At 35.0% G+C, this 26,560-nt stretch overlaps 3 protein-coding genes across 7 annotated transcripts; 2 read left to right on the top strand and 1 right to left on the bottom strand.

Annotated features, from left to right (window-relative positions):
• The first annotated feature begins 452 nt into the window (after positions 1-452).
• Positions 453-5,070, top strand: LOC112800903 (fumarate hydratase 1, mitochondrial). Of its 2 annotated transcripts, none has more exons than XM_025843356.3 (17): positions 453-789; positions 885-1,002; positions 1,244-1,393; positions 1,663-1,773; positions 1,970-2,053; positions 2,395-2,493; positions 2,625-2,675; positions 2,766-2,815; positions 2,903-2,984; positions 3,097-3,191; positions 3,306-3,372; positions 3,508-3,558; positions 3,732-3,827; positions 4,122-4,220; positions 4,317-4,346; positions 4,430-4,495; positions 4,694-5,070. In XM_025843356.3, exons 1-17 carry the CDS (start codon positions 632-634, stop codon positions 4,778-4,780), a joined length of 1,494 nt encoding a protein of 497 aa, XP_025699141.1. In that variant the 5' UTR covers positions 453-631; the 3' UTR covers positions 4,781-5,070. The 2 variants fall into 2 exon arrangements, with proteins under 2 accessions (XP_025699141.1, XP_025699146.1); XM_025843361.3 differs by having other exon boundaries at positions 490-789; positions 1,677-1,773.
• A 7,104-nt stretch (positions 5,071-12,174) lies between these two features.
• On the top strand, positions 12,175-13,808 carry LOC140181132 (serine/threonine-protein phosphatase 7 long form homolog). The gene is made up of 4 exons (XM_072223843.1): positions 12,175-12,243; positions 12,755-13,278; positions 13,390-13,477; positions 13,572-13,808. The coding sequence occupies exons 1-4, from the start codon at positions 12,175-12,177 to the stop codon at positions 13,806-13,808; spliced, it is 918 nt and encodes a 305-aa protein (XP_072079944.1).
• Positions 13,809-15,422: 1,614 nt separating this feature from the next.
• LOC112800894 (peptidyl-prolyl cis-trans isomerase PASTICCINO1) lies at positions 15,423-26,112 on the bottom strand. Of its 4 annotated transcripts, none has more exons than XM_025843345.3 (22): positions 25,744-26,112; positions 24,871-24,940; positions 24,458-24,595; positions 24,290-24,374; positions 24,126-24,195; positions 23,622-23,719; positions 23,221-23,343; positions 22,555-22,587; positions 21,655-21,713; positions 21,474-21,558; positions 20,638-20,796; positions 20,060-20,117; positions 19,651-19,799; positions 19,375-19,472; positions 19,196-19,265; positions 18,829-18,888; positions 18,200-18,256; positions 17,055-17,123; positions 16,876-16,953; positions 16,393-16,494; positions 16,239-16,310; positions 15,423-16,046 (listed from the first exon to the last, which is right to left on the bottom strand). In XM_025843345.3, exons 3-22 carry the CDS (start codon positions 24,532-24,534, stop codon positions 15,777-15,779), a joined length of 1,872 nt encoding a protein of 623 aa, XP_025699130.1. In that variant the 5' UTR covers positions 24,535-24,595; positions 24,871-24,940; positions 25,744-26,112; the 3' UTR covers positions 15,423-15,776. The 4 variants fall into 4 exon arrangements, with proteins under 4 accessions (XP_025699130.1, XP_072052676.1, XP_072052672.1 ...); XM_072196575.1 differs by having other exon boundaries at positions 24,458-24,598; positions 25,744-26,109; XM_072196571.1 differs by having other exon boundaries at positions 24,871-25,077; positions 25,744-26,102.
• Between the last annotated feature and the right edge of the window lie 448 nt (positions 26,113-26,560).

The raw sequence follows: 26,560 nt of genomic DNA, 5'->3' as shown, positions 1-26,560 counted from the left end.
AACACATTAAGACGTATATAATATTTTGTTAATACATATAAAATATAAAGTGATTTATAAATTATTATTAATTCGTATATAATGTATAATTAAATTTAATGAATTCAATTAGAATAAATAATAAATTATTTATTTTATTTTAGACTTTATAAATGAATAAATTAATTAACTAATATAACAAATTACAATTAATGTAGTAAATTTAATTAAGTAATATATATTATAATAAATTATATTAATATTTAAATATCTAATCAAATCAATTAGCTGATATAATTAAGTCATGGTAATAAATTGTATTGAATGAGTTAAAATAATTAAATCGAGAAACATTCTCCAGAGCATGTCACGTCAGCTCCATCGTTTAGTGCAGACATCCGATTTTTATATAATAGAATAGATGTTAGAAAGTTTATATAACACTATATAATAATATTATCATGATCAATACTATATGATATCAAAACAAAAAAAATACTGTGCTAATATAAATCATTATTGTAATTTGGTTGGGAAGCGAGCCTAACTAAAGTCACCCATTCGCCCACTTGTTTTATAGCATTTGATCAGAAGAACAAAGTATTTCATTCTCCCGTGCGGTGTAACACTGATTCAATCCCAAGTCTCAACCATGGCGTTGTACGTGCTATCTCGCCGTTCATCACATCCCTCCACTTCCCAATTCTTCCTCGCTCTCCGTTTCGCCGCATCCTATTCCAGATCCTATTCCTCTTCCTCCTTCAGGGAAGAAAGAGACACCTTTGGACCCATTCAAGTTCCTTCCGACAAGTTCGTTTTCCTCTTCTTCTTCTTCTCTTTACCTCTCTGTCCTTTATTTATAAATCTAACTTGTTCGTTTTGTGTGTGGTTGCTTGCGCTGTTAGATTATGGGGAGCTCAAACTCAAAGATCCCTCCAGAATTTCGATATCGGTGGCCCCCGTGAACGCATGCCTGAACCCATCGTTCGTGCCTTCGGCATCTTGAAAAAATGCGCTGCTAAGGTTTACCATCAGTTAATTATACTCTTCACTAGTTTCTCATGTTCTTGTTTATTATTTTTGTGAATTTTTTCCTTAGCAATTGTTTTTTTTTTCGGATCTAATTATATGCACTATAAATGCCAGCGTAAAGTTTCTGTATTTTTATATTTTACACAGGCATTTTTAGGGTTTGTTCATATATTTATTTGTTTGTTTGTGGTTTGGATTTGAACCTGAGTTTCTTTTCTTTGTTGTAATCCAGGTGAACATGGAGTACGGTCTTGATCCCACGATTGGGAAGGCAGTGATGCAAGCAGCTCAAGAAGTGGCAGAGGGCAAGTTAAATGACCATTTTCCCCTTGTTGTTTGGCAAACTGGCAGTGGCACGCAGAGTAACATGAATGCTAATGAGGTTGGTGCAAACCTGATCATCCTTGTTTGGCTTAGTGGACTTGTGACTATGAATGTTAATCTTCATTGTTTGTGATGATTGCTAATTAAATGAAAACCTGAGACAATTAAGTTTTGGAACATTTACGGAACTGTTATCTTTTTGAAATTTGTATTTTGGGTGTTGTATGAGTGTATTATGACTTACAAGTTACATGAAGCTTTGTATCCATTTGATCATTGCAATGAACAGTTCTTTATGGTGAAAGTTTTTGTGTTGGACTAATTCAGGTTATTGCTAACAGAGCGGCAGAGATTCTTGGTCATAGGCGGGGCGAAAAGTTTGTGCACCCAAATGACCATGTCAACAGATCACAATCTTCCAATGATACTTTCCCAACTGTAAGAACTAGAAGCATTTTTGTATGTCTGTTGATTTTAGTTTCTGGAAAAATCTTATTTAATCGGATCCCTATGTTGGGGTTGCAATGGCTAGACTAAATTGTTCCTTTATTTTCTTTACTCCCTGGTTTAATGTTTATGCTTAAAATACTGATTCTCTTTTATTTCATATAATCCATATTTTTTCCCTTTCCAGGTAATGCACATTGCAGCTGCCATGGAAGTAAACTCAAGACTAATCCCCAATTTGAAAACCTTATATTCTACACTAAATGCGAAGGTTTGTTCATACTTTAGACATTTTATACTACATAGTAGATTACAGGCTCCCTTCTGCAAATCCATGTGTCATCTTGTTAGGTGGGATATTGAATGGTTTACATCATTTTTGCAATTTTTTACATCATATTTGCATCCTCTCTTCATATTATATGAGACATGGTTTCGTTTGACCCCCTTTCTTTTTTGGGCTATCAAGTATGCAATTATGGTGACGCAACAATTTTAGAAACCTCCGACATTTGCCTTTGTTTGCTTTACAGTTAATGACATCTATTTTTTGAACTTCTGTTGTCTGTGTTATTTTTTTTTTCTCGGCCTTCTCTTTTAAACAATTACCAGTCAATCGAATTCAAGGATATTGTCAAGATTGGACGCACTCATACTCAGGATGCAACACCTTTGACACTTGGACAGGAGTTTAGTGGGTATACTACTCAAGTAAGCTTGCTTTCTGGTGGCTTGTGTAGTTTGGTATTCTGTTTACTATTTTTGTTGAAGGGGCTACAAAATTTGTACCATTTGTGGGGATTTTCCTTTTCTTCATTACCTTTTTCCTTTATCTGCTGCAGGTGAAGTATGGCATTGATAGAGTGATTGGCACTTTGCCACGAATGTATCAGGTTAGACATGCAACACAGATATGAAATACTAGTTTTTCACTCATTTGCTTTTGGATTTCTTCTAACCGAGTAGAGATGATTCTTGAGCAGCTAGCGCAGGGTGGTACAGCTGTAGGGACTGGATTGAATACAAAGAAAGGGTATGCGTCCTTTCTGCTAGTGAAGTGGTTTTCTTGTATGGTCTTCTTTTTGGTTTGTTTAAAGAGTATTTTCTGGACGGTAATCAGGTTTGATGCAAAGATTGCAGCGGCAGTAGCTGAAGAAACAAGGCTGCCTTTTATCACAGCAGAAAATAAGTTTGAGGCCTTGGTTTGTTACTGGAACTTATTTTTTGAAGTTAAATTCTTCGTGTGCTATGTCATTGTCCTAGCTTTTTCCATCAATCTTTGCATTGGCTTACGTTCATATTCTCCTTTTGTAGGCTGCACATGATGCCTTTGTAGAAACAAGTGGTGCCCTCAACACCATTGCAGCTTCTTTAATGAAGATTGCTAATGATATACGGTTATTGGGAAGGTATAGTGTATACTTATACAGCATTGATTGCCATTTCTTTTTGTTTCCTTTTATTCTTATTGAAAAAATCACTCATGTTCTTTCATTGACTTTCTCGATGCTATCCTATTATAGTGGTCCCCGTTGTGGCCTTGGTGAACTCATTCTTCCTGAAAATGAACCAGGAAGCAGTATCATGCCTGTAAGATCCTAATTCTCGGTGACTCTATATACCTGTTACAGAAACTAGCTGATTTCTTGTTTCTAATAATATTTGATTGTTTTATTTGTCTTACAAATGGGACTAACTCTAAGTCACAATCATTTTTTGTTTCAGGGGAAGGTTAACCCCACCCAGTGTGAGGCTTTGACAATGGTCTGTGCGCAGGTAAACATCAGTTCACTTCTTCAATGTCATGAATAATTGAGTACTGATTAGCTAACAGTTTCTTCAATGCTTGGAGCTTTGGTATTTCATTCTTAGTACTTGTAATAAAGCTGTGCACTTTTAATTTTATGATGACCAGCAGTTTCTGAATTGTTACAATTTACCTATTGCAGGTCATGGGAAACCATGTTGCCATCACAGTGGGTGGATCAAATGGTCATTTTGAGCTTAATGTGTTCAAACCAATGATTGCAAGTTCTCTGCTGCATGTATGTTCTATATTCATTGTCATGTTATTTCAAGTCTATAAATGATGCAAAGCTGGAACTTCTTGCTATCTTTTGGCTGATATTACACCATTTATTTTTTAAAATAAATTTGAGGCACCATATTTGATATAAATAGTGATTACCCCAAGAAGAAAATAAGGATGGCATGTGTGCCGTTTAATGTACCCTGTTTGTTTTATGTTGCGTACTAATCCATGCTTCTAGGATGATATATCGCCTATAGTAATACCATATTAATGTTCAATAACCTATTTTTGTTCTGATTTATGATAGTCGTTGAGACTGCTTGGAGATTCATCTGCTTCCTTTGAAAAGAATTGTGTTAGAGGTATTCAAGCTAATAGGGAAAGAATTTCAAAGTTGCTGCATGAGGTTAGTTGATGACTATGATTCAGATCTTGCGAGTTTGCCACATAAAATCCCTTGGCTAATGTGCTTTGTCGTTTTCTGTTTTAACTCATTTTGCAGTCATTGATGCTTGTCACATCCTTGAATCCAGTAAGTTTTCACTCATAAATTCATTTTTTCCACTATATATTTCATGTTCCTTTTCATATTGGATGTAATTTGGCCTGTTCCAGAAAATCGGTTATGACAAGGCAGCAGCGGTTGCAAAGACAGCCCACAAAGAGGGGTCTACTCTGAAGGTGACACCGTGTTTTTATTTTTATCTTGTATACTTGATTGAGTATTTTCTGCAACTATCATCATTTCAAAACATTTTATTGGTTTGTCTGACATTAATAGTAGTATTGTCTTCACTGATTGATTCCCTTTGAATATGAAATTTTTTTCTCTTGCATATCCAATTATTTAATGCTGAATTGTTTAAAATGGTTTTTTAGGAAGCTGCATTGAAGCTTGGAGTATTGAGCTCTGAGGAATTCGATAATCTTGTGGTACCTGAGAAAATGATTGGCCCAACTGATTGACATTGCATATAGAGTTGGTTAGTAATTACTCATTTGATAATCTACTACATTGAGGTAGTAGTATTTTTGAACCATGATTTTATTACACTGAGAAATGGCAATTCAAGAGCCAATAATTTTTTACTTCCCTAGTTGATATTCTTGGGGAAAAGTTACCCCAAATTTTTAAGAGATGTAGTATTGCAGGAATTTAGTTGGCCCAAATAAAGGGACTTCCCCCATTTTAATGTCCTTGAACTTACATATTTTAAATTTTCCAGTGATCTCTGGAGTACGGATATTTCCGTTAATAGTGTTTATCCAATCATATACTAAAGTGCTGTTCAAGTTTACTGTTAATATACATGGATCACATACCATCATAATAATAACGTTAACAATAATCCTGACTGGGTTGCCAATTTGACATGATGTTTGAATTTGCGTGATCAAGTCATTGCTCGGTTCACGTGAAAAAAAAAAAAAAGCTGAGTATGGTCGATTTTGGTTTCTGTGTGTTAAAACAACTTCTATTCATGCCGCCGCATCGGAGGATAAAAAATTTGTTTGGGTGATCTTTTACAAAGAAAATAAATAAATAAATAAATAAAAATCTGAGTGATTTTATTTTAAAAGATTTTTTAAAAGAGTAAAAATAATTAAATGTTTAGATATCTCATATAAAAATATTTATTTTTTTATTTAATAATTATATTTGAATATAATAATATAAAAATATTTTTTATTTATAATATTAAGAATATTTTTTAAAATAAAAAATTAAAAAATTATAAATTATAAATAAAAAATTTAGTATTTTTTATTATTAAAATTTTGTTAAACACATTAAAAAAAAATTTTATTAAACAAATTTTTTTTAATAATTTAACGGCATTCAAACAAGCTCAAAATGACTTTTGAATAAATAATGGCTTTTGAGTAATCACCTACTATTCTTACTCAGTGATCAAAATTTTAAGGGAAAAAATGAAGGCAGAAACTCACCTGCAGTAGACTGCAGGTGAAGTTGCTTCTGGATGGCTGACACGTGTTACTATATGGTTTAAAAAAATCGGTTTATTTTATATAAATGGTTTATTTAAAAAAATCGGTTTGAATTGGACCAAGCAGTTACTTTTATTCCCTTCTTCTTCGTTTCGCACGTAAAATTCGTTCTCTTTCGATCCCTTTTTCAGAACTAATATGAAACTTTCAATTACGTATGTTCCTTTTATTTATATTTCTTAATCAAATTTATTATTTCAAATGTATTTCTTAATTTACGTTTTTATGCATTCCTCTGTGAATGATGAAAATTATTTAATAAATACGTACATATTTATGTCATCACACCATTTTGATGTTCAGGATCATAAATACCAAGATAATTCATGGCAATTTCATGTGATGGATGACAAAAATGTAATTATGGTATAACGTAGACTAGTTGATAGCATGAGCATTGTTGAAATTTTGGCATGATCTCTTTCATATTTGTTATATGTCTCTTTAGTTGGTGATGTTATAGTTTATTGTGATGATATGATGGTAGTTTAATGGTATGAGTTAGGTCCTTTTTATTTGGTTGAATTTTTTCTATGGCTATTGGCTATCCTATTCTTAATGGCAATGTCAAAATAAATATTTTCATTAGTTGTTCTTTTTTTTTGTCTATTTTTGAATCAATTTTATTTTGAAAAAATTTATTAAAAATTTTTGTTGTAGACAAAATTAATAATATTATGTTCAATTATTTAAGGAGACCAAATTAATATTTTGATTAGATACTTTTGTTTTATTGAAAATAAATTCTAATTTCATTAAAAAATAAATTCTAGTTGATAAGTAAAAACACAAAAACGTGCATGACAGTGAAATCATAATTTCTAGACAAAGTAAATTATAGTCTTATTATCTTAAAAAAATAATTTATTTATAGAATAATATTGAAAAATCAACAATAATTTGCATGAAAATAGTTTATTAGTAAAATAAAAGTTAATTGATTGATTACCATAAAATTTAATTTAATGATAAATTTGCAATTGAACATATTTTTACAACTTAATTTAAAATCTGTTTACAGCTTAATTTAAAAGCAACTGAAAATGTAAGTTATGGGAAATAAAACAAAACTCATCAAGAAAATAGAAACAGAGATACAAAAAAAAGGACAGATGATATCATTTATGCCATTTCTATAAAAAACCGTAAATTTTGTTTCTTTTTCAGAATACTAAATTTTACTTTTTCAAACAATTTGTATACATATATTTGACAAAAATTAAATAAAAAAAAGTTTCAGATAAATTTAAAGAAAAATTGGTCAATATGAATGAAGAAAAAGAACATATCAAATTCATCTGTTAGGAATTTAGGAATAACACGTAGAAAAAATTTAAATTATTTTAAAAGTAGTTATTTGATCTATTCAAACCGATTTTTTTAAATAAATTATTTGTATAAAATAAATCGGTTTTTTTTAAACCATACAGTAACACGTGTCAACGATCCAGAAGCAACTTCACCTGCAGTCGACTGCAGGTGAGTTTCCACCAAAAATGAAACAATGATACTGTTTTATGATTTCACGATTTCTTACAAATTGCTGAAAAACTGAAATCAATGAAAATGCACAAAACATCTTTACAAAACCAAACTTAAAATTCACTTGCTACTTTTCAATTTCAATGTCTTGTTTTTTTAATTTTTTTTTTAAAATGAAAATAATACACGTGATCCATATTTTTATTGTTTATCAATATTTTCTTCACAAAATAAAAAAAAAGTTAAAAACACTTCAAATGAAATCAAGAACAAAAATAAATAAAAAATCCAACAACCTCTTATATTTAGCATTATCATAATTCTTAATCTTATCCATCTTTTGCCCCAAAAACTATAGAATAATGCCAAACTATCAAAATCAAACGGAAAATCGAATCATTAAATTATTAGGTCACTAGATTAGTGATTCAACTGATGAATCATTGATCAAATCGTTTGATTCGATCATAATTAAATAAAAATTATTAAAAAAACTCTATTTAAATAATAAAAATAAATACGATATTATTATTGAATGATAAAATAATTTCACATGACTTAAATTTAATCAAAGAGTATATAAATTACAATTTAATCAAAGAATTTAAATAATATATATTTTTTAGCATTTAATATAGCAAAAACAACTTTGGTCTAGTGGCAAGAGTATTAGACATAACGCTTTGTACATTGAATATCCAAGGTTATTGCGTTTTTTAAAATTAATTTCCAAGAATACCAACATTGGTGCACTATGGACGTGCACACCGTGATGTGCGTGAGCTAAACGTGGGTCATGCATCTGAACCGCACCCGACCATTTTCAACGGATTTTACCATCGTTGATAGGATTTAAAGAAAACTCAATCCCTTTTAGACTATCCTATGAAGGTTTTATGTTTTAGCAGAGCTCCAATAAGTATTTCTCTATTTGTAAGGAATCGAATTCATCATCATAAAATAAAATCACTATGTTGGGTTTAATAAAAACAAAAAAAAGGTGGTGAATAAATTTGATGTAGTACGAATATGGAATAGTGGTAGAACCAGTTAGAAATTTGTTAGTTTTGTTGGAGCATCGAAAAATCTACTATTAATATAGGATGATTCAGTGTCAAACTTGTTAAATTATTATAAAGGAGATAAGTAGCTATGTGTAAGAATGATAACAAAAGATAATTTTTATTGTGCTATTGGTCTGGTATATAGATTGCATGTGAAAGATAAAAAACTCTTAATGTGAGAAGAATTAAGTTATATTATAGGGTTGTGTCAAGTTTTCTTTTGTTACATAGGAGATTTCAATAAAATTATGCATATGGAGGAAAGAAAAGGAGCGACTACCTTGTCAGCATCTACTGAAGATTCAGATCATGGATAAATGATATGGAGTTGGTTGACTTGACGTTAAATGTTCGCAAATATACGTGGTTTAGAGGTCAATTTGCAATCGCATTGATAGAAGTTTGGTTAGCTTGAGATGGTTAGATGCGTACCTGGATACTCGGCTAAGCGGAAGGCCAAGAAGATTATCAGATCATTTCCCCTTAATATTGGAAGTTAGAAAAATAGTTCAGGGTCCAAGACCATTCCGCAGCTTAGACTTGTGGTAAACAAATGAAGGATTCCTAAGAATGATAAAAGATGGAGGGGATTAGGAGACGTACAATTTTTGGATAAACTGAAGGCGTTGTCAACACCGCTAGGTAGGTGACACAAGCAGCACTTTGGAAACATAACTAAGAAGATAAAGAATTTTGAGGATGAGATAAAGAAGGTGGATGATATGGTTAACAATAGAGTATATGATGGTATAGTGGAGATAAGAAGAAAGGCGTTAGTAAGGTGCCGTGAGATATGGTATGCAAGACAAGATGCACACTGAAAGCAAATGTCCAAGTCTTGATATGCTAACAAGATGGACAGGAACGTAAGGTACTTCTACAATATTGCATCAGCAAGAAGAAGAAATAACTGAATTGAGTCATTGGTGATTTATAGGAAAGTGGTGAGGAATCATGCAAGAATTAAGGTTGCCATTAGAGATTTTTATAGGAACCTGTACCACCAGAAAGCTTCGTGAAATATTAGTTTCCGAGATAGTTTAGTCAATCGGTTGGAGATGGAGGAAGCTAAAGCGTTAGAGGTGTTGCCATCGATGGGAAAAATGGAGGCAGTATGAGATTATGAATCTTCTAAGACTTCAGATAGTGATGGATTAACATAAATTTTATAAAAAAGTGTTGGGAAGAGATTGGAGTGAAATTTACTATAATTGTGATGAGTTTCTTTGAGACGGCGAGGTTACCAGCAAAATCTAATGTCACTTGGGTAGCTTTGGCCTCGAAATTTGCTGGCGCAAAGGATATAAAAGACTTAGACCTATCAGTATGGTTGGATGTGTTTATAAGGTTATATCTAAAGTGTTGACAAGAAGAATGAGGAGTGTAATGCCAAGCCTAGTTGAAAAATCATAGAGTGCGTTTGTCAAGGGAATGAGGATACATGATGGAGCGCTAATAGCATGTGAAACTGTACAATGGTTAAAACTGAAGAAGAACGCCTCAGCAATTATCAAATTGGATCTCCAGAAAGCCTATGATAGAGTCAAGTGGAACTTTGTTAATATTGTGTCTAAGATGGGGTTCGGTAGGAGATTGAGGACATGGATTACAGAGTGCATGAGGTCAGCATCTATTTCCATTCTACTCAACGGGTCACCATCCAAACCATTCAAGATGGAAAGGGGACTTTGACAAGGTGATCCTTTATCACCATTTCTGTTCGTTCTTGTTGTGAATGTGTTGAATAGGATGATTGGGGAGGCGGTAAGAAACAGGAGAATATCTCCTCTTTTAGTGGACATGGATAATATAGAGTTATCATATCTCTAATTTTCTGATAACATTATATTGTTCTGCCACCGGAGGAGGAGACAGTGAGAAATTACAAGAGACGTCTGAGGTGTTTTGAAATGATGTCTGGATTAAGCATCAATTTAGAGAAGTCTAGTTTGATACCGGTAAACTGTAGTCAGAAGTGAATTGGACGGATGTGCCGATTATTAGGGTGTCTGGCGGCAACTTTACCGGTGAGGTATCTTGGTATTAATCTTGGAGCAAATCCGAGACTGGTAAAAATATGGAAGCCGGTAATAGATAAGGTAAAGGAGAAACTTAGCTTGTGAAAAAAAAAAGGGTTCTCAGTAAAGCAGGAAAGTTGGTGCTTATCAAGTCAGTTATTAATAGTCTACCTATCTACTATTTGAGCTTGTATAAGATGCCAATTGCGGTGGCAAAAACAATAATCTCATTGCAAAGGAGGTTCTTTTGGGAGAAGGACTATGGACGACTTACGATGGCTCTTGTAAACTGGGAGTTGGTACAGGCACCGAAGAAGCTAGGAGGTTTAAGTGTGGGAGATGCGATGGTTCGTAACTCCGCCTTATTGTTTAAATGGTGGTGGAGGTTTTCTAAGGAAGATTGTCTGCTATGGAAAAATATTGTATGCTCATGCAATAATCTAAACCCTGGACAGTTATTGTCTATTCAAGCATTACCAGTAAAAGGGGGTCCATGGAGAGATATATATCAACTACAAATAAAAGAGCAACATGTCAGAAAAAAGATGATTGACAGACTTGCTATGGAAGTAGGGGACGATGGTAGATCAACTAGATTTTGCGAGGATACATAGTTACAAGCATAGAGGTTGAAAGACTCCTTTCTAATACTCTTCTTGATTTCAAATAATAAAGGATCTGTAATTGGGGAATGTGGATTTTGGGATGGGATAGAGTGGGTTTAGAACTTCCAATGGAGGAAGAAACTCTGCCAATGGGAGACAGAAAGTTTGAATCAACTGCTTAATATCTTGCAAGCTGTGAGATTGATAGCAAGGGTACAAGATAGAGTGGTGTGAAAATTTGACAAGAAAGACGTTTATACTACTAACTTTTTTGTGCAGGCATTGCAGGAAGAGACCTTGACGGATGATATTCTTAGATACAAATTCATAAGTGGAATCTGGAAAGGACTAGTTCTCCCTCGAGTTGAGTTGTTTACTTGGTTTGTGCTAGTAGATCGGGTTAATACAAAGGATCGACTGAGTAGATTGGGTATCATTGAACAATGTGACAATGTTTGTTATGTGTAATAAAAAAGTTGAATATGTGCAATATTTGTTCGTTACGTGTGAGTATACTTGGCAGGTGTAGTGCGCATGGATACTAATGTGTAACGTGTTTGGAGCATCTCAAGTACAATTAAAGAACATTTTGAGAGTTGGAGGACGTTGCCCTTGAGAAAAAACTCGCGCAAAAAATAGTTAGTTGGCTTCTTCTCGGTTATATGGAATATCTGGATACATAGAAATGAAGTAATCTTTCGGAACAAAGCAACAAATGTGGTATATTATATTGTTAGGTCGTTTTGTTGCTCTAAAAAATATTGTAATAGCTAACTGATGTTGTTAACAGGGTAATTTACCATAATAAATAAAGTGGCTTCCAATATTACCAATATACACAATTTGTAAAATGGATACCAAAATCCATTTTTTCCATAAACTATATAAACTGTGACAGGGGACCCGCAGTTTACAAATACACGTAAACCGCTACAGGTGGTTTACGTTCTAGGCCAAAATAAACATAATTCGTGATAGGGGTGTCGCGATTTATGTGTGAATGAGTAGTGTGCATAAACCGCGACAGGGTTTCAGCAGTTTATGCGTTATTATAAATACGCTTCAGGGTATCTCAGATTATTCATTTGTGGTTGTTTCTAGGTTTTTAGAGAGAGGAGAGGTTTTCTAGAGAGAGAAAGAGAGAAAAGTGTGGGTTGGTTGAGCTTGTTCGGGCCGGGACTATGGCAGAGGAATGCAGTCTTTACAAGTTCAACGGCGTTGCGCACGTTGCTGGTAGCATAAACAAAGAGGTTAGTTTGGTTATTTTTAGTTAATGTATTTCGTATAATATTTTTTCAAGGATTGTGATTTAGGTATTTAAATTTAGATTTAAATTATTATTTTAAAATCATAAAATTTAGTATTTAATTAATTTAAATTAAAGTCTTGAATCATTTATGCAGGTTTTATTGAATTTTGTGATTAGAAAATAAGAACTGCATATTACCTATTTAAACTTTAATATTGTATTTTTTGTGTTAGATTACTTTAAATTAGTGTTGGATTTTTTATTTGTTTGGTTTCTTCTATCACATGCTCCAGCCGACTAGGTGTATTTATAGTGTCTGGAGGCAGCAGAACATGCCTCTGCATGACAAGATCATACCATATCTAGAGAGGGCTGGTTTGTACCACCTGGTGAGACTAAACGCGAGGTGGTTCTAGTTGGACGAGCCCTTAGTCAACGCTTTTATTGAGAGGTGGCGTCCTGAAACGCATACCTTTCATATGCCTTTTGGAGAGTGCACTATCACGCTGCAGGATGTAGCATACCAACTGGGGCTGCCCATGGATGGTTTACCTGTATCTGGGTGCCTTACAGATTTTGAAAAGCTTATGGAAGAAGGCAAACCGGTGTGGGAGTGGTTTCAGGAACTGTTTGGCGAGCTCCCACCACAGAATAAGGTAAAGCAGTACATAGTCCATTTCACCTGGTTTCATGAGAGGTTCAGGGTGCTGCCGGATGATGCTACAGAGGACATCGTACGCATATATGCACGGGCTTATATTATGATACTGTTTTCCACTCAGTTGTTCGGTGACAAGAGTGAAAATCGGGTTCATATACGGTGGTTGCTCTTTGTAGCGAGGCTTAATGATATGGGCAGTTCTAGTTGGGGGTCAGCAGCGTTGGCTTGGCTATATCGTTGCATGTGTTGCGTGGCCAACAGAAACGTGACAAACTTGACAGGCCCCCTGCAGCTACTGCAGTCCTGGATTTTCTGGCGGTTTTCTAGCCTCAAGCCGTGGGGATTCGACGCCTATTCCTTCCCATTGGCTTCCAAGTATATGTATCTGCACAGTTAGACTTGAACCGTAACTTTTTTTATTATGGTTCTACCTGTTAACTAGGTCATTAGCAATTTATACATATGTATAACATTGTATTCGTTCAGGTGGGCCACCTACTTACCAACATCCGACCGCAAGGAGGAGAAAGTTATCCAGTGTCGCCTTTCGTTTGACCGCTTAGGTGATCGAGATGTAAGTTTATTCATCTTGTTTCTATTTTTATCTAGTAATTAACTATATATTTATTAGTTAATGGACTAACGGAGTGTTCTGTCACAGTTTGTAGATTGTTTGGGAGCCTTATACTTTGCTCGACGTGATTGCCGTTGTTCATCCAGAGATTCTCACAGAGGAGCACAGTCAGTTATGGCGCGCATGCACTTGCTTGATATACTTTGCCGTCATTGAGGGGCACCAGGTGGATAGGGTGCTCCCACAGCTGGGTGGCATTCAACACAAGCCTGTCCTGGCCTCGAATATAGACCGACTCCATGCCAAGGATGGGAGGGGTGGGGACAGATAGTTTCCGAGCTACTATCAAGTATGGCACCTTAGTTGGCAGAACAGGGTTGATTCTGTTTTGAGTATTCCCCGGGTGTCTGATCTCGGACCGTTGGCAAACTTTCTGAGATGGTGGTACAGAGTGGCCCATAGGTTTCTGTCATCGGATTCCTTGATTTCCAATCCTAGGGTGAAGGAGATCAGTTAGGATGATGGTTCAGAGAGGTTCGTCACAGGCGCCTTCTAGGGTTCCGATGTCAGACGTGCTTGATAACAGGCGCGTGGAAAGGTGACGACGCATTAGTATCCGGGCTACAAACCGGGAGTGGCGATGGCTGGATGAGATGATTCAGGATGACATAGCTTGTGGCGACAGAGTAGGACATGCTGATCACCGTGTTCAGCGTGGCCGTCCTCAGCGTCGGGGTTGTGCATCAAGGGTTGCATCTGGTGGTCCTGGTGATAGACCCACTGAGCAGATAGGGGCAGGGTCCCAGGAGGTCCCTTTTACACATGTTTCGAGCTCCCAAATATACCATGAGATCCATGGACAGATGTATGATGACCTGACGGGCCTGACTTTCACGATGGATATGGACGATCAGGTCGGCAGTTCACAGTTCTATTCCAACTTTGCAGATCTCGTTTGGGATGACGACCCTCGGCATTTTTAGCACCAGACCCACAGAATTAGGTGCCGGAATCCCAGCCCCAGATGGACGTTGTGCAGGGGTACCGCCCAGATATGGTGGAGATTCAGCGGTACCAACTGCAGATGTTTGACCCTCAGAGGTACCAGTCCCAGCAACAATTTCATGTAGACCTAAATGAGCCTGCTAGCAGCCCGTATGACAGTTGGTTCAGCATGGGAGGGACGCCTCCATCTACATATGGTGTAAGCATGCCCGTCAATCCTCCAGCACAGCAGCGCTAGAGGCCAGCCAGAGTGAGACGGGCCGCTCGATGTCGTACAGGGTCGCATCTCCTAGGCGCATTCAGGGATGACTCTCACGAGGAGGATGACGACAGGCAGGAGCCATAGCTATTTATTTTATGTTTTCATTGATGATACCTATGTATGTCTAATTTGTCGTGTACCTTTGTATTATGTGATGGTACTTAGTTTTTTTCCATGGACTTATGTATGTTACGTATGTTTTTATTTACCATGGACTTAGTTTATTTTATGTTTCTGCACACTGCTCATTCACGTATAAACCGCTAGACCCCGTTGCGGTTTATGCACACTACTCATTTACACATAAACTGCGACACCCATATCGCGGATTATGTTAATTTTAGCCTAGAACATAAACCGCGACACCCCTATAACGGTTTACGTATATTTGTAAACCGCGCGCAGTTTACATAGTTTATGGAAAAAATGCATTTTGGTATCCATTTTGCAAATTGTGTATATTTTTAATATTAGAAACCACTTTATTTATTATAGTAAATTGCCCTTGTTGATGGCTATGTCGGAAATAAGATAAGAGTTACTTTAGTTTATTTTTTCTGACATTTGTATGCTCCCACTCTGTATGTTGAGCTTGTCCTTCTTTCAAAATAATAATAATAATAATAATAATAATAATAATAATAATAATAATAATAATAATAAAGTTAAAAAACAATAGCCACACTAACCCTTTTTTTAGATAGCGCACATGAATGCCGGTCACTAATTCACAATCAAGTCAACAAACTCTCAATTGTACAGTTTAGGAAAAAATCTTTCCTTAGGCTGTTAATATCTATAATTTATTTTCCCAAATCTCTAGTTAAAGAGGAAGGCAGGATGCTATTTCCTCCTTTAATTAAGGGATAGGTGCCCAACTGCCCCTGTGGCTTATGAATTCAGCCTTTGTAACCTCATCAAATACATTAACATCATTTCTCTATTCTCTAAAAGCCAGTGTGATAGAGTGGACCTAAAATATCTCCATTAAGAATTTGTGTTATGGCTAAAATCTCATGTTTTTAAGTTAAATCACAGTATGGTACATCTTTGCAGACCAAGAGACTCAAAAATTCTTTTGCCAGTAGGCCAAAAGAGAGAGATCCAACTCCTTGGACGTGCGTCAGGTGCAGCTTCATGAGAATCCTCTAAATTTGTTCCATCGGCGTCACTGTGTTCTTCACTGTCCTGGTTTTCACTTGTACTTGGATTTCCATCTTCATCAGCTTTGACTCCTGAAATCTCTCCAGGCTTCTTGTCGAAAAGCCCTTTAAATTGTTTCCGAGCTTTCCTCTCAACTTCCTGCATGTGAAATGATATAAGAATAAGGTCAAACCAAACCAAAGACCAAACAGGCATGGCTCCAGTGCATAGATTAATTATTTCAAACAGTTAAAGTTTGTGGTGGAGCAGGAAATAATTGAACCAAAACAAGGCCAATTTATAGTCAAATTCAGTTCAATATTAGAAGATAATAACTGCTTTCAAACCGACCTGTTCCTTCTGCTTCAATTTCGAAAGAGCTGCAGTTGCATCAGGTTCAGCAGACTTGTCAACTTTCATCATCTAAGATAGCGCATAAGTGAGTTTAGAAATGGATGAGACTACATCTTAGATTCTAAATCCAGTACAGTATGAAGATCCGTACCATTTTGAAATCATTCCTTGCTTCTTCAAAATCTCCATTAGCCATGTAGGCCATTCCACGACGATATAAACCCTTGACATGTGCAGGCTTTGCTTCCAAAACCTGCATCATTAAATGAAGAAAGCATATTACGCGGCATTATTTAATATACAGACCATAAAGCCAAATGCTATGTTCAACTTAAGAAAACAAAATAAAAACAAGAGTTTCATAAAGATCCAAGGAGTCCCTAAATCTTAGATGCTAAGCCAAGTACAGTATAAAGATCTACTTGCTAATTAGAAAAACAGTGCTGAGTGCCTACTTGGTAATTAGCCCATACGTTTCTTATATTTTCATTCTCTCTCAACAGGGAACAACAATTATCTACTTAAAAATTAATAACTTCTTTTACCAACAAAAGGCTTACCCTCAAATTCAAAGTAATAAAAATGATCCAAATGAAATAAAGAGAAGATACATGACAGCAGAGATGAAGCATACCTTGTTGCAAGTCTCAATGGACTTTCTGCATTCTCCTACTTTCAGATAGCACGCAGCAACATTAAGGTGTAACAAATTCTTTAATCATGAGTGAAAAAGATATACAAAAAGAATTAGTCTACATTTCTTAAGAATATTAATAAAAATTAAAATAAGGAAAGAGACACAAGATCGCTTACCCGTGTATCTGCAAATATTTTTCCTTCTTCATCATCTTGTGGATTAACATGATTAAACTCTCGTAGCACCTGTTACCAACAACCACATAATGTTAGCGAATTTCAATGGTATCATGGTAGGGTGAGATTTTGACACAGCAAAAAACCAGTTAAATAGTTATTGATCATACTGTTTATCCTGTTTTAACATCAATATCTTGATGACAGAAAAATACTACTTAAGAGGTGAATGTGATATAGACCTCGTATATATAGACTTACCCCATCATTTTACGGACACAAGAGAAAGGCCTAACTAAAAATAGATGTTTGTCACTGTTAAGTACCCAAGTAAAGAAAACAAGAATGACGAAAAAGCAGTTAAGTTAGTTAGAGAAGGGAGAGGTAAAATAGCTCCTTTGCCTTTTATTTACAAATAGAGTGAGACCAGCCGAGGCCACAAATAGGACAGCCGGAAAAAATTTGGTGGGGAGGACACAAGTGAGGGATGAATTCTGTTATAGGAGACAGGATTGCCAGTGTATATAAGGGGGATGAAGGGAATCAACACGGAGAAGGATCTAGGCTGGGGAGGACCTTAGGAGAGTGATAGCCTCCTGAATGCTACCTTGTTTCCTTCCTTTCAATACTTGGTTCTTCAATGAATACATCAGACACCGGCAGAGTATCACCTTGATATCTTCCAGCTCCTCTGTTTCTTATCCGCTCTTCTACTCTCTTCTATAATTCTATACTACAGCTTCTATTCTTATTCTGCTGCTACTGCTAGGCCTTACAGTTTCCCATGGAAATAGTAATACATGGTCCAAAGTTTGTTTTTACATAGGAGTATCTATCTTTTCTCTATTCTCTCACTATCCGATCTACAAGACATCCATGGATCCACTAATTCTGAACACTATTCATAATGACGGTTGCTATGCACGACATCATAAACTAAAAGTGGGAATTTTGAGTATGTGTTTGTTGAGATTTAAGATTCCTACTCAATGAGGACAAAATATCTGGAAATACATAGTTTTTATCTGGCTAAATCCAAAACTTCTGACATCAATGCAAAAAGAGATTTAAGGAAGGTGAATAAGAGCTTTGTACGTGAATTATTGTTGCTTGTATATGATTTGGTATCACAAGAGGACATATACCTTTTCATACTTTGCCTTTGCAAGTTCATATTTTCCTTCTTTGAATAGCCTGTTACCCTGAAATTGGCAGCAGGAGACATTCAATTCTTTGTTCAAAACAAAGGTAAATACATTGCATTCTATTATGCCTACGTAAGGGATTATTGCACAAGTTGAAAATAAATAATATGTACCAACCAAATAAACCATATTGAAGCTACAATTATATAGAACAGATTAGAATTAAAAGCAAATTGAAGAAACAAGAAATCGAACAATATTACACCTACAGTTATCTATTCAGGGATTTCCAACAGATGGTAGATCAGTCATAAATTCAGTGCAACAGTAAAGCACAACTTTGGAATAAATTCAGTGTAAGAGTAAACCACTAATTCATCGCACAATACTGATAGATAAAGTGTCATCTGTCCATTAGTGTGAATATGCATATGTACACAATAGAAATAAAACTACAGGTTTCTTTCACAGGAAGTGGTAAATTGGTTCCTTCCCCATATAGTGCTGCTCAAAATACAGAAAAAAAGACATGCACAAGCATATCTGGTAATTGTGCCATGCACCATCATGTCATAACCAATAACAAGCTAAAGATTGAATGATGAAAATTGTGCATATCTTTTGCATACCGTGTTTCTGATCTTCTCAGCCTCATTCATTATACTATTAAAGTCCAATCCAGTCCAGTCCTGCAATGAGAATTAAATTATAATGCAGAAGGAAGTGGTGTGTAGTTTGTAACATAGAAATAACAAGGGATCAAAGATTTGCAAAATAGAAAAAAGCTAATTTTATATTCTTTGATGATGAGATTTAACTCCCCGTTTGTTGTTTATCACCTGCAGTTTGATATTTGAATTATCATCCTTATCTATAATTTCTACGTTCAATTGACACCTTCATTACATTGGAGCATTGAAGGTCTTATAATTGCTAGATGTAAATATACAACTACATTAAATAATTTGAATTTAACTAAAGTTATTGATAACATACCTTTGGCATTTCAAAACCAAGAAGTTCAATCTCCCATTGAATATGAGCGCCATCAGGGACATTTGCTGGCCTGATCATGAAAGAAGTATGTGGAATTCAGATATTTTGATTGCCAATGCAGTGGAATACTTCAAGAAATATAAATTGAAGGTTGATGTTAAAAGAGTTTAATCGCAAACCTTGGAAACTTATCATATGCATAGTCAGGGGGGCATGAGACAAGAGCTATCTCTCCAGGAAGCATCAAGCGAACACTCATTTCAAATCCTTCTGGCACCTAACAGAAAGGAAATAGGAGATTACAGTGCAACAACATATGTAAAGGAAATTTCCAAGGTTTATAACAGAAAGGGGACATTATTAATTGACTTTCTACAAAAGGATTTTCCAGACAGAAAAACCTATGGAAAATGAATATCCAAAGAGCCTTTTAGCTCATTTATGCCACAACTTACCAGACCTTCTCCAGAGCAGAACTCCAAAGGCTCACCATCATTATCAACTCTTGTATCGTAGAATACTCTATTTTCTTCATTGACAATCGTGCCCTTGTAATGTACACGAAGTAGGCTGTCATGAAGAGGGCAATCCATTGGGAAGTCACCTATTTGTAACAAACAAAATGCAATATGATAATAAATCATCCAAAAAATAAAAAGAAAAAAAAGAACTAGCACAAAGGCTATGCAAATGCAAGAATATAATTAGTTTTTCATGTAAACACAATGAGGATTGAACTCATAGCAAAAAACCATCTTTGGTATGACTCAACAATCAGCAAGGCATGTTCCACAAAATTGTTATTATGTATTTCCATTATAAGACATGAAGTCCTAATACTAACACTAAATTCTTAGTTCGCACCTTTGCCATCACGAATGCGGCGCTTTATTAGGCGCCCATCTCCAAGCATGTCCCTCACCTGTTGATATGTCACCAGCAAGAAATTTCACATCTTTTCAATGTCTTGCTCAGGGAGAAAAGAATATAAAATGTTTCAAACACAACTAGCATCAATACAAAGTATAAGTTTGCTTCAAGCGAAACTGCCTAGGGAAATACCACAAATATACCACACCCAAGGTCATACCAATAACATTACAGGTTACTAACCCATTTCGTGCATCCTAGATTAAGAGCAACCAAGATTACTGGCCAGGAGCTTTCCAGTTAACAAGGAATATAATTCCAACTTCAATACCACAATTGTTTGGCTATTATACGAAGTTATACTGGCATACAATGAAAATACAACTATGCAAGATACATATCAGGAAATAGTTATGGGGACTCAACAATGCAGAATAGAAAGTAAGTTCTATAAATGTATCACTTAAAAAAGAAAATTAGATAATTAAAAAAGAATGCTGAAACATTTTGATTTCATTCCTCAACAAGCTCAATAATAAATCACGATTTATAGTTAGAATGATCTTGCTCACTTGAATAAAGTGGACGAGCTCCACCTCAAACTGCACTTCATCGTAATCTTCTATTACAGGCATCAGTGGAGACTGAGTTAAATACTGACTTGTAACATATATAACAGCCTTCTCTTCCCGAGTCATTGTTCCTATTCCCATTTCAAGACCTTTAGGTACCTGATTTCAACAGAGGTAGGGTAATTGCCAAGTTGAAAAGAGTAGCAATCAACATTGTTGTCAACAAGCATTTTTCTAGGATATTTCTAATGCAAAAATGCCTAAGAAATGTATTATTTTTCCCCTGCTGCCTACTGCTGTTATTAACTTTAAGTTAGCGTTTGGTGAAGAGACAGAGACTAAAAGACAAAGATTGAAATAAATCTCAGTATTCTATTTGGTGCAAAATGGGAGACAGGAATTGAAACAAGAATGAAACTCTAATTTAATTTGCATAAAGGGTAAAATTGGAATTAATTAGTTGAAATGAAAGTATTTTAGGTATAAAATGTTATTAAAGTTTTAGTCTTCATCTCTAAAAATTTCAGTCCCATGTGTCCCTACTTTTTGGAGGTACTGAAATACTGAAATTTTAGAGACAGAGACAGAAATTTTAGTACCAGTCTCTGAACTAACAAACACGATACTGAGTTTCAGTCTCTCAGTCTCTGTCTCAGTACCTCAAAACAAAATGCCTACCAGAATCAAGAAAAATAAATATATAAGCAGAACTCATCAAATCACAGAAATATTTGGCATATTAAAGGTGACCGATTCATTGCAGTACAAGTATTCCATGACAAAACAATTAACAGGAAAATAACAGATACATAAGTAAAGATATCTAATTTAACCACCTCTGATTTTCCAAATGTAAAGAAGTATGGTTCTCCTTTTGTATGTGACATAATCAATTTCCCTGTAGCTGTCTTTGCTGAAATCCTGGTATGACCAAACAAAATATCATCACAAAGTTCCATACAGCCTAAAACAAGTGGGGAAGGACAATACAAAAATGAAAACAAAGATCAGTTTTACCAAGCCTTCACTTCGTAAGGTTCTCTTGGAGATTCCCAACCCTGACCTTCATTAATAACCTGCAGTAATAAAAATAGTTGTATGGTGAAATGTATAATGTAACTCAGATAATGGATTTAAAATGAACAATTCTCATCAGAAGAGGGTGCCTTTTCAGATTGCATCCTAACAAAATTTTGAATCCACGAATTTAACATAAGAAACAAACTAACTATAAATATAATATATGTATAAAATTACAAACTCTGAAATTTCAAGCAGCATTGAACTCTATCTTGAACTGGAACAGTCAAATTAGTAAATAATTTTATTGCTAGCTGTTTTGCACTCACATGATTTAGGAGAACAAGGTGAATGATCATATTGTTATAGAGAGAGAGAGAAAGAGAGAGAGAGAGAGAGATTGTCTATAAGAGAGGAGAAGAGAGTTCAAGGGGTTTTTATCTGGGAAATTAGGCTTGATAGAACTCATAGGAGAGTAGTAGCCTCTCGAATGCTACTTATATCTTCCTTTTCTGCATATCTCAATACATTTACTGAGGCAAGAATGATATCTCAATGATATCATTCATCCCCTCCGCTTCTATTCCATCTTCTTCTGCTATCTACTCTATTCTTCAGATTTATCTACCACTATACACTATATTCTGCTCTATTCTCCATATTATCTGTTTAATTTGGCTGCAATGGTAATCTTACACTAGCATATGACAATAACGACACGAGCAGATGAGTGGCAACCTTCTACTTATATGAAGTGTAGACTCCCATGTTTGAGACACAAGCAAATCTTTTTCGGTTATCTTTGGTTCAACAACCACATTTCTTATTACAGTCATCCAAAACCACATAAACATATAGAAACTTTCGTTAACTATGAAGAATCCAAACCAATTATACCTTTTTCACAACTCCCAAATCATCAGTAACAACCTGGAAATATAAACAAAATCACAAAATATAATTAGAACAAAGGTCAAATACCAGAAGTAGTTATTCTAAAAGGAATATAAATACCACATAAACACCAGAAAACCAGTTCTGCACTACTGAGGAACACAGCAAGAATATTTATGAATACAGTTAACAAACACTACAATATTATTGAAAATATAGACAATAAAAAAATAATATTCCCTCCATTCTCAAATAAGTATCCAGGTTTTTTTTCAAAAAAAAACTATTTCACAAATAAGTGTCCGTTTAGTAAATTAACGTAAGATTACCATATTTTTTTCTAGTCATACCCCTAATTAATGGATGAGAGGGAATAAAAGTAGTAAATAATTAAATAGAGTAATTATTGCTATCAAGGGTAATTTTTGCAACTTACTTTTTAACTTTTATGGCTCCAACACATTGCAATCATTTTATTAATCCACATGAAAACTCAAAAGTGGATACTTATTTGAGCAAAGAGGGAATAATAATCTTGTGATCAGAAAAGAACCACAATTAGCAACTGGAAGTCTTCAGATATGCAAAAAGTAAGCAGAAACCAAAATTCACTAGGATATGACAGATGGAGAACGAAAGTGAAAAGAAGTCAAAAGCATACATCCTTGCCTTGGCTTTGAAAAATTCTATCAGCTCAATTTCAAAGTGAAGTTCATCCTCCTTTGGAAAACTATCAGGAGCAGAAATAGGACAATCATCCTCACCATAGTGCATCTGAGGCTTCATCTTGAACTGCAAGAATAGGTTACACAATCTAGTTAATAAAAAAATAACCAATAGAGTTATGCAATTTTTCAGTTTAAAGAAAATTTTATTATAAGAAAAATGATAAAAATAGAATATCTCTGCCTAATAAAGACAGAAATTGAGACTGTGTGTGTAAAATATATATCATTAAATCCTCATATCAAACCCTACACAAAAGTAGAAAAGCAGAAACAAACCTATTATTTCTAAGTAAATCACATCGATTAGATCAGGAAGACAACATTCAATAATTAGCATGTTACCATTGCCACTTCACCCTTCAACATTGTTGGGATTCCTTCCAGCAAGCCCAATAATATCTTGCTTTTGCCTAAAACATGTCTTATTGGTGTGCCGTTGCCTGTTGCAATGATGTAAACAGTTATCTAACCTAGGAGCTATGTCTTCAACAGGAAATAATCAAAGATATATTGCCATTTAAAGCCTAATTTAAGATATTTGAACATTCAACTTCCAAAATGTTCTATATAAGTGCTTTCCATTATGAATTTGCATATCGAGTTTCAAGCAAACAATGGAAAGCAAGTCGAGATTTACAAATGTCTAGGAGATTACGAAGAAGTAGTACCTCATCCAATTCAATTATTAAACAAAAAAGGACAAATCACGTAATTAGTAACCACAATTACAGGATTAAATCAATCAATTTTTGGAACAAAATGCACACCAATCACCATAGCTAACACTCACCAATTTAATCATGGGCATTAATAAGGCAAGAAACAACTTAAATTAAATGAGCTCACCTCCATAATCAGACCTAGTAGATTCCACAAGCACTCCGTCTAATGTTCGAACTGTGGAATGATAAACAACCTGAGATAGAAAACATATACATTGATTAGCACAAGCATTTATATTTTACCTATTATATACTAGAAAAATGCATATCACATATCACAAAAATAACCTGATCACCATCTGAAGGTCCAGAATCACCACCACCAGGCCTCACAACTGCTTTCATCAAACTCCCAGGCACAATTTTCTTCTTCCTTTATTTTCCCAAAACAAAAACATTTGGAATGTAATCATTATCAAAACTTCAAATAAAACAAAAAGAACCAAAGATATATACCTCTTCTCATCCTCAGAAAGTGGCTTCTTCTTTGATGGTGCAAGGTCTTGTTCTGTGTCTAATTCATTCACAGCCATATTCACTGACAACAGCGAAATTCAGTTGAATTTCCTAAACAGGATTTCCGCTCCCAGTTATCTGCTACCACCGCAAACAACAATCAAATAGGTTCAAAATTGAGACTCAATTTCCAGAATTGTGCTCAATTTATTGATGTTTCTCACATGAAAATATTTTCCAGTTAAGAAACTCAGAATGATTTGTTTACTTTTTTCCTTTATTTTTATATATTGGTGAGTAGCTGTTAGTTGAGGAATTGGTTACCAAACCACGCGCTAGTTTGACATTATTTTTTCTTCTTACATTAACTGGGTTTAAGATCATCAGAGAGAAACAGAGTCATAGAGTGGTACCTCAACTTCTGAGCTTTCTTCCTTTCGGAACAGATAGAACCGTCGAGTCACAGCTTTCTTCCTGTGAGATCTGCAGTGCGAGAGGTTTATGGTGGTGGTTTCGAACATAGTTGTCAGAACTGACCCACTGACTGAACCGATCAAACTACTAAGTCACTGAGTCTCTGGTTCAACTGATAGATCACTAGTTGAACCAGTTGAACCAGTCTTATTTAAATAAAAATATATAATAGTCAAAAACATAAAATTAAAATTTGAATTTTGAAATACATGTTTTCACTAAATTTGAACATCAAGTAAGTCTTAAATTCTAAAAATAACTAATACGAAAATAGACATAAAATTAGCCAAAATTAGCCAACACCACTACAGTAGTATCTTAATTTGACATAATAAAAATAAAAAATCATAATATAAAGTTAGATTTAATACTAGACACCATCCAATTTTTTTTTTTCACTCCACTCCAGAGGATCCACATTAGTCTGGATATCTATCTTCATATGACGTTCTTGGGATGATGGGATTTATGAAGCCATCTTAAAATCCCATAGAAGAAAAAAAATTCATCAACCAAGTAACTAATAGCAAAACAAACCAGCATCATTACAGCAACAATCAACAATCAACAAAACTCATAATCAGCGAAACCAATTCAACAATTAACAAAACCGCTGCATATTCAACAATTAAATCATATTCATGATCAGCAAACCCCTGCATATTCATATTCGTAAACCAATTTAAAAACCAATTCAACATTTCAATTCAACCACTGCCATATTTACTTCTAATCAGCACATAAACCAATCAATAATAAAATTCACAGCAATAACATCAATTAATCAACCTGAAAAAAAAATAAATGCTCACTTGTTGTTGCAGAGGCAGAAGGTGGACGTCAAGCAGCAGTTCAGGCAGCAACAACCACGGAAGAGAGGCGAGGGAGGGACGGAGGCGCGGTGCAGCGAGACGCGAGCACTCACCAGGAAGCACAACTGTAGGAAGAGAGGCAAGACGCGAGCACTGGAGCACACCAGGCGTTGGGTGCAGTGATGGCGGACGACGACGACACGCTGCACGGCTGCAGGAAGCACAGCTCGAGGACTCACCGGCGGAGGCGCGGCGACACGCGAGAGAGAGAGAGAGAGAGAGAGAGAGAGAGAGCTGGGTGGGTGGTGGGTGGGTTGGGAAGTGCCTAGGATTTCTTTCTCGTTTTGTCACAAAAAATCAAACCACGTCGTTTTGGGTTAGGGTTTTTTTTCTAAAAATTATCAACCGGTCTAGGTTTCTCAACCTTCCAGTTCACCAGTTTTACATAACTCGACCGAATCAAACCGGTTCTCACCGTGTTTGTTCGTATCAAGTCCAACATCCAGACCAGATCGATTTAGAATCGGGTCGCTGGTTTTTGTTTTTTCAGTTCGACCATATGGGTCACTCTCAGTTTTTTAACTATGGTTTTGACTTTTGAAGGCTGGTTTTCTTTTGTTATTATTTCTTTTTTTTGTCTAAAGTTAGAAATGAGACTAATCCAAAATCTTTAAATGAGAATAGAAAAATTATGTCATTAAAAATATAATTGGTTGATTTTTTTTAATTATTAAATGAATAAATGATACTAATATGAATATCTAGCCAATTGAGTAATATACTTCTTTTGCTCTTATCCTTCACTTGGAAAAACAAA

This window comes from Arachis hypogaea, chromosome 1 (genome assembly GCF_003086295.3).
Source record: "Arachis hypogaea cultivar Tifrunner chromosome 1, arahy.Tifrunner.gnm2.J5K5, whole genome shotgun sequence".
NCBI lineage: Eukaryota > Viridiplantae > Streptophyta > Magnoliopsida > Fabales > Fabaceae > Arachis > Arachis hypogaea.
Note: the sequence above shows the minus strand (reverse complement) of the source record. Positions and strands in the feature narration are given on the sequence as shown.

Excerpts from the sequence above, each read along its gene's own strand:
- LOC112800903 (XM_025843356.3), top strand. The coding sequence starts at position 632 with ATGGCGTTGTACGTGCTATCTCGCCGTTCATCACATCCCTCCACTTCC. Across the intron at positions 790-884 it reads ATTCAAGTTCCTTCCGACAA|ATTATGGGGAGCTCAAACTC; the intron begins GTTCGTTTTCCT and ends TTGCGCTGTTAG. Across the intron at positions 2,054-2,394 it reads ATTCTACACTAAATGCGAAG|TCAATCGAATTCAAGGATAT; the intron begins GTTTGTTCATAC and ends AACAATTACCAG.
- LOC140181132 (XM_072223843.1), top strand. The coding sequence starts at position 12,175 with ATGGCAGAGGAATGCAGTCTTTACAAGTTCAACGGCGTTGCGCACGTT. Across the intron at positions 12,244-12,754 it reads CTGGTAGCATAAACAAAGAG|GATGTAGCATACCAACTGGG; the intron begins GTTAGTTTGGTT and ends ATCACGCTGCAG. Across the intron at positions 13,279-13,389 it reads TCCTTCCCATTGGCTTCCAA|GTGGGCCACCTACTTACCAA; the intron begins GTATATGTATCT and ends GTATTCGTTCAG.
- LOC112800894 (XM_025843345.3), bottom strand. The coding sequence starts at position 24,534 with ATGGCTGTGAATGAATTAGACACAGAACAAGACCTTGCACCATCAAAG. Across the intron at positions 21,559-21,654 it reads CCTTACGAAGTGAAGGCTTG|GATTTCAGCAAAGACAGCTA; the intron begins GTAAAACTGATC and ends TGGTCATACCAG. Across the intron at positions 20,797-21,473 it reads TTACATTTGGAAAATCAGAG|GTACCTAAAGGTCTTGAAAT; the intron begins GTGGTTAAATTA and ends TGTTGAAATCAG.